We start from the raw sequence: 7,634 nt of genomic DNA on the forward strand, positions 1-7,634 counted from the left end.
TACTTATGAATTTCCTTCATTCGTATTATTATTGTCAATACGACGTTTTCATGCCATCATTGGGTACGTCTCCACTTGCAAGGTTTCCTCATCTTCCACGTTCCAGTTGAAATCGCTAAACGCATCCAACGAGACTTTTTCCTGAATAAACACATGAGATACTACATCCGGGCCATCCGTCTCGTCAGTCAAGAGCTTCCTTTGCCGTTTTTTCAATTCTCGTTGTCTTGACAGAAAGCGTACCGCCAATTTTTGGAGCCCTTTCGTTCTGTTACAATTCAATCCATGTCCAAAGCTTTCAATTGCTCGCCAGAGTTCATCGAGACGTAAGGACTGGGAACTACACCTCCACATAGCTGTGTGATTGCTATTTCAGCGATGTGTCTGATTTCATTGCCAATGGGAAGCTGAACTGCAAAATCAATCGTGTGCAAGGAATCATCGAGAGTGAACGCAAGAATCCAACAAGCGAGTTATATGCAGAAACAATAGCACAGGTACGTGGACAACAAGATGTCCACTTCTTCACCCCTGCATTTATTCGTCCACCAGGGAGATGCACTCCTGAGCAAGGTCCAAAAACTTTCCAAAATCATAGACATGTAGTTGTTTGTGCTCTATTGAATTTTTCTTGTATTGCACACTCCTCACAAGCCCCAATCTCATGCAACAAAACTTTTTTGCGCTGTGCGGCCCCTTCGGCAGTCCCGCAATCCTGTCCCACATCGCTCAGTATGGTAAACACTCTCTGCACCCTTCAGCTTCTCGAACGCTTTATCCTTGATCAACCTCCTTCGAGGCTCCCCGTTGAGTTTTTTCGTCGTGAGGATCCTCTTGCGATTTCTCGAGATCTTATTGGATGTTTGGTTTGGACAAGGACAGGAAGTGCTGATTGCCATGCGGCTCTAGACGGGGCAAGAGGCGTTTTGGATGCACCCCGAAAAAGAATTCGCGAAACAGAAGAGCCAGAGATCGGGGATTCCAGCGAAATTACAACGGTGTGTCGGTTTAACTGAAGTCGAGGCCTACATTGGTCCGGAGGATCGGGCATCTCACGCCTTCAATAACAAGCGAACACGGCGAAATGAGGCCATGTATGGAGGAGGTGGGATCTCATATGTTTACATTTGTTACGGGATCCACAGAATGTTAAATATCGTGACAAATGTCGAAGGTAAGTTCTTTGCATGAGTTTGGGAAACCTGGACTTTGCAGACCTTCCACACGCGATCCTTCTGAGAGCTGGGAGTCCCATTGCGGGTATTGAGTTCATTCAGAAGAGGCGTAAAGAGCCTCAGAGCCATTTGCTGAGCAGCGGGGTTGCTCAGTTGGAGAATAAACGGGCGCTCAAAGCTCTATATGGGCTTGGCAGGGGTCCTGGCAATTTGACGAAATGCCTGGGTATCACAACCGACGACAACGAAGAGGATTTGGTGCAAGGAAACCGATTATGGATCACAGAGGGAGTCAAAATTCATGAATTTGTTGAATACGCATCACGCATAATGGGCAAGGAGATCAACAGCGTCAGGACACAAATCATGGAGTGTTTGTCAGACAAATTAAATTTGTTTGACCCTGAAATTACGAAATTGAAAATTCGTACAAGCGCTCGAATTGGTGTCCGACTACGCTGGGGAAGATGCAAACCTGTCCTATCGATTTTATCTTGACGGAGATTCTTCTGTGTCAAAGACGCCAAGTCCCAAAAAAATAGCAGACAACAGTGAACATGCAAAAAGTTGTAAACGTCAGCGAGTATGATTCGGTCAATGTTTTTCCTGTGAGCCGACAGAACAGGTACAGATTCTTTTTTTTTTGTCCTTATCCAATTCATCAGTTGAATGGGCAGTGAAGTGTCAACTGCAGAAGAAATAGAGCAGAATAAAACTGTGACCTCACCCGAAGAAGACATGAAGTTCAAATCTAAGGCTTCACAAGGTCAAAATAGCAAAAAAAGTTCGGTAGGTGTTATCAGAACTCACTTGAGAACTTAATTATTCTTTCTTAGGATTCCTCAGAAGGAAACTCTGAACGTAGGACCTCAATTTCAGTTTCAACTATTGATTGTCCTCTGTTCAGAAAATCAAATTGTTCTATATGACCCCGATGCTACCAATGTGACTGGTGAGCTTTGTTTCCCTGTGTGTCGCTCCATCATCGCTCCTTAGGACAATATCAGCTTCCAGACAGTGATGATCACGCCAACCCTTTCTCTACGCGTCGCCCCCGCGATTTCGCTGCTGGTTTAAGCAGCGGGTTGAAGAACGTCGGAAAGGGTGTGGGACTTGGTGCGGCTGCGTTGATTGCCGCTCCTGCAATTGGAGCTACAGAGGTAAGCCTCATAAGACAATTCTAGTAATTTCTTTACACGATTGTCTGATGTTCGTCTGCTAGGGTGTCGGGGGTTTTTTTCAAGGGCCTGACCGCTGGGGGTGGTGATGGCTGTGGGCCCTCCCTGTCGCTGGAGTTGGATTCGGTATCGCACAGGTGGCTCGTGGCGCGATTAACACCCCTGAGGCCGTCCGTGAAAGTCATGCGGGGAGAAAATGGGACAAGAAAAAAAGGGTAAGAAAATTTCACAAGGGCTCTAGTTTTCATTGCTATGCAGGAGTGGAAAGACAACTGCTGGTATAGTCTTGATACCGAGGTGGATGAGGTAAAGAATTTGGAAGCCAAATATGAAGAACAGAAGAAGGAACTCAAAGCGGCAGGGAAACAAAAGGCAAGGCCGACGGCGACAAGTGAAGTTGTTGATACAGAATATTATGATATTCTTGGCGTCGATCCAGGTGCTACTGAAGGTGAAATTCGGTGAGTGGTACACAGTGACATTCATTCAATCGTTCTTGGTTTTTAGCAAGGCGTATTACAAGTTGGCTCGTGATTCTCACCCCGATAAACACCCAGATGATAAAACTGCACACCAGAGGTTTCAAGCCCTGGGTGAAGCTTACCAGGTGTTGGGTGACGAGAACCGCCGTGCTGATTATGACAAGCATGGCAAAGAAGCCGCGCAGGAAATGTCGCTTATCGACTCGTCGTTATTCTTCACAATGCTCTTCGGATCTGAAGCGTTGGAACCATTCGTTGGCAAAGTAAGTGTGTCTCTGCTCGGCGATGAAGGGGACAATTTCTCTTTTAGCTCAAAATGGCAATGTTCGTTGAAATATTCGAAAGCATGGAAGGAGCGGGAGTAAGTCTATAGTTTTATGGCCATTCTCTGCATTTCTCTGAATTGTCAGAAAAAGACAGAAGACATTATGGAGTTCGAGCAACGAAAGCGAGAGGTTGAGCTTGCTGTTAAATTAAGGGAGCGATTGCAAGGTTATGTTGACGGCAACACGCAGCAAAGGAAGGAGTGGCGCGACGAAATGACGAAAAAGGCCCGCACTCTCTGCAGCCACTCTTTTGGTGACGCGATGGTTGATGCCATTGGGTGGATTTATGAGAATTACTCCTGCCAGTTTTTAGGTTAGAGTCACTCTTTGCAAGATGATGAAGATGGAATTTTCAGGCAAACTCGATACGTTTCTTGGCCTTGGAGGACGTTATGCAAAATTTCAAGCGAGGAACCGCGAGTTGGGGAACGTTTGGAGAATTGCTGGTACGCATACTTGTCCCTCAATGCACCCACTGCTAATTCTGCCAGGATCGGCTGTTAAGGCTTCTGTCGCCGCAAACAAATTAGCAAAAGCAGAACAGAGAAGAGAGAAGGCCGTAAGACAGCGCGAAGATCGAAAGGGCGAATCTTTTAAAGGAAAAAAAGATGGATCGCCCTCGGAAGGATTCAAGGCTCAGACCTCCCCAACAGCTGAAACCGCCTCTACTTCTGCTGAGCCAGAGGCCGCCGAGAAGCAGTGCGACGAGGACGGCGAAGAATATCCCCAGACATCAGAAGAAGAGCAGAAGGCAAATTTGGAGGTGAGAGAAACATTGATGGTGTTCATGGATGTGGATGGTTTTCGTCAGGGTGCGAAGCACCTACAGGAGACGATGCCACTGATATTGGAGACAATGTTGAATGTTTGCGTCGTGGATATCGAGGCAACTGTCAGACAGGTTGCTAAGAAAGTTTTGAAAGATCTTGACACGCCTATTGAAATAAGACGCCAACGCGCTGAGGGGTTGATTGAGCTCGGAAAGATTTTCCAACATGAAGCTGAGGTGTTCAAAAAAGATCACAAGGACCGCAAGATTGATGTCTTCAAACACATGGAAGACGTGTTCATCAGAGCTGCTCAAGAGCGTGATCGCGAGGCCCACAAAGATGAAAGCCCCACACCAAGTTGAACTGTTTTTCTCTGTTTGCTTTTCCGCTTTGTTCTGCTGTGGTGGCTTTGGCTCTGTTTCCGTACCTTTTCTTGAATGCTTGTCCTTTAACTCCAGATTGATTATTGTGAAATCACTCTTCTACAATTATGCCCCCACTTCCGAGAACAACTCTTTGGGGTTTGACAAAGCACTGGTATGAAGAATTGATGCAGTTCGGCAACCCCTTTGTAAGTCAGGGCATGCCCATCCCTATCAATTGCTAATGTTTCAGTATGGTTTCATTTTTCTTGGTGGCCCATTGGTTTATAATTTGTATGGAGTCATTAAGTTCGATTTTGGTCGCGTGTTATCAACACCGGAAGGAGAAAGGTGATCAGAGGCTTTCCAGTCTTTTCTAGAATGTTTCGAACAGAACACGAGAAATACTTTCTCGGTTCATAGCTTTTCCGTTCAATTATCCTGCTAAACCACGCTGTCCCACGTTTCTGTACGTGCAAGTACTTCAGAGTAGAGTTAACATAATATCTATCGAAAAATTTTGTGGCTACTTCATCTGGGATCGATATCTACTGATTCCAGCACCTCGCCACCCGACATCACTGCTGGCTCGAGATGAGGCGGAACCACATTCGAGATCAGACTGAACATAAGAACCCTTGAAGTGTTTCCTCAATCCAATAGTTCGGAAAAACTCACTCCCAAGTGAATTGACTCCACGCTTCACTTTAGCATAAGCAACAAATACGAGGAGCGTTGAGAGGAGAAAGAACCAAATAAGTCCGCCAGCGGTTCCGATGGGTCTTTGACCCGCTAAATCATTGATTTGTTGGGACTTAATCGATCCCAATTTTGCTGCAAGGATCTTTGGTATGCGCGAACTTCTGAAAAAACCTCCTGAACTGGATTCTTCGTGTCGGATGATTCCGAAGACTTCCTTTTCAACATTCCAAACCAAATCAGACGAGGATTCTAGCCACTCGCTCCTCCATAAATATCCAAGCAAGAACTCCTTTATTCTTTCAAGGCTAAAATCTTCCATCCGATCCCAAGTTGAGTCTTCTATAGGATTTAACGCAGCACTATGCTCAGCATCGCTGGGAATGATCCCTCTCATCATCCGTTCAACTTCAGTAGCTCGTCGAAGAATTGAAGGGGATACAAAAAACGCTTCAGAGGTGATGTTCTTCTGTTCTGGCAACTCGTAAATCGTTCGATTGTTGTGTATAGACATAACTGGAAGTTCGCGCCGGCATGTTGGACAAACACTCACGGGTGGAAACCGAACATCTTGATTTGCGTAGCTCACCAGACCAGATTCTGAAAAAGACACATCTTCACATCTTGTCCCAAAAAAAATAGAGCCTACCCAACGACTCATATGAATATTTGCCAGATGCAACCTCTTCCAGCGATACAATGGTGTTGGAGGTTCGTTCAACTGCCGTACGAAACGTCACTCCGTTGTGGAACCGCCACAGCCACAACAACAACCCCTGCGTTCCATCCTCGATGGTCTCGCCTTGCAGGGTACGAATTGGCGGCTCAAAAGGCTTCCGTGAGTCCGTTACCCAGTCGCACAGGTTGGCGAAACACAAATCGAAGAAAGTGGTGAAGTGGATTCGGCAAACCTCACAGGCAAAGAAGCGCGCTACTGTTGTTCGGATGCTCTTCGCAACTGACCAAGGAGTGAGGTCATCATCGCTAGGGGGCTGCTGCTTCTCTTGGGAGATTGCTTTTGTCGCTGGGGGTTGAAGATGGCAGCTGTAGTTTGTAGTGGATAAAATTTGTTGGGTTTGTTCTATACGCGACTGGGAATAGAGCGAGACACTCATTGTATGAAACAGAAGCCATAGGGAGCTCGTCAGACGAGGTGAATGGAGCAAGACTGGATTCTGGCCAAGCGGAGCCGCTTGAAGGCCCCCAAGATCCAATTGGTCCACCAATTGAAAATATTCATCAAATGTAAGCTGGTCCTTGGTGTTCAAAGCCTCGTAAAACCCCCTTAGTTGGCTTCGAATGTTTCGACCAGGCAAGAGGCGCATCAGCGCGGAAATCAACTCCTTCAAATCTCTGTTGCGTTCGGGCGTCAATCCCTGTTGCATATCCGTAACCGCCCAATTTCTCAGAAGATACAGTAACCCATTAAGCGAATCATGCAACCGCGTATCTGGACACGCTTTTGAAACTTTGGGATCCCACCGGTCCACACTTGACACAAGCGATCCTGAGTTGCTCTTTCCTGACACTCCCAACAGGTCTTGCTCAGTTGTCAAAGTGCATTTTTTAACTTGAGTAATTGGAGTGCGAGCTAAAATCCAATCTCGCAGTTCGACTAACGATCGATGTTGCGACATGATTTTAGTTCTCAGAAGAACATCGTCGCTTCCGTTGGAGTACGTCAATTCATAGACCTTCTCTTCCTTCTCATCTGCTGCAACACTGAATGCAGAAAGCACAGAAAATTCTTCACTTTTCGATGAATCCTGCTTCCCCCCCGCGAATCGATTCGCCTGATCTAACCGCTTTGGCATGTACGCATTCATTGTCGGAAAGCCGTCAATCGTTTGATTCGTGCAAGCTTGATAGGGAGTGAGACGATCAATTCCAATGCGATCTTGTGTCGACGTTGAGCATTCAAAAGCGAAAAGACGCACCCCAGGGGTGCAATGAAACAGCTGAGAAACAACAGGAGTTCCATATGAAGGAGGAGGCAGAAACGCTTACATTTGCTAGATTTTTCCATATTGGTGCGGCTACAGAAGAGGAGGGAATGAAAATGGCAAGGATATGAGACGCCTTACTCTTGTGGCAGTGTGGACACCATTCTGCATAATACATTACAAGATAGGCTTCGTCATTAGAGGATACTTTGAAACTTTCCAACTCATTGGGAATTGAGTGCTGAGATGAAGCTAAATAACTGAGAATGGCTTCTAACTGTGAATTTGTTTTGATTTCTTGGACAAATTTATCATGCTCAAAAATGAAAGGACTCTGTCCTGCTTCGACTAAAATAGTAAAGGACAAAAATACAAGAAGCGGAATGAGAAGCATAAGGAAAAAGGAAGAGTGTAAAAATCGAGAAAGCAGAGTCGTTGTTCAGGGAAAACAATGCAAAAGAAAGATGAAGAAGTAAAAACAACACTATCACTCAAACGCCTTCGAATTTTGGACCTGATGCACTACAATAATCAGACATGAAAAGAACTGGGCGCTGGGAAATTTAATGTCCCCAAAGGTGCTGGGGCAGTTAATTTTTCTGTCCCCAGGTCAGCGGTAAGTAACGTGATTTCTTAACACACCAGACAAAAAGTCCACATTTAATTCTGAAATGACAAACAGATAGCGATATGAAAACT

The 7,634-nt window shown here is 45.7% G+C and overlaps 1 protein-coding gene across 1 annotated transcript; it reads left to right on the forward strand.

Annotated features, from left to right (window-relative positions):
* Window positions 1–3,504: 3,504 nt before the first annotated feature.
* LOC129616945 (uncharacterized) lies at window positions 3,505–4,293 on the forward strand. Its single transcript, XM_055532420.1, has one exon. It carries the CDS (start codon window positions 3,505–3,507, stop codon window positions 4,291–4,293), a length of 789 nt encoding a protein of 262 aa, XP_055388395.1.
* The last annotated feature ends 3,341 nt before the right edge of the window (window positions 4,294–7,634 follow it).

Source organism: Condylostylus longicornis, unplaced genomic scaffold (genome assembly GCF_029603195.1).
Source record: "Condylostylus longicornis isolate FDR11 unplaced genomic scaffold, ASM2960319v2 ptg000331l, whole genome shotgun sequence".
NCBI classification, from domain to species: Eukaryota; Metazoa; Arthropoda; class Insecta; order Diptera; family Dolichopodidae; genus Condylostylus; species Condylostylus longicornis.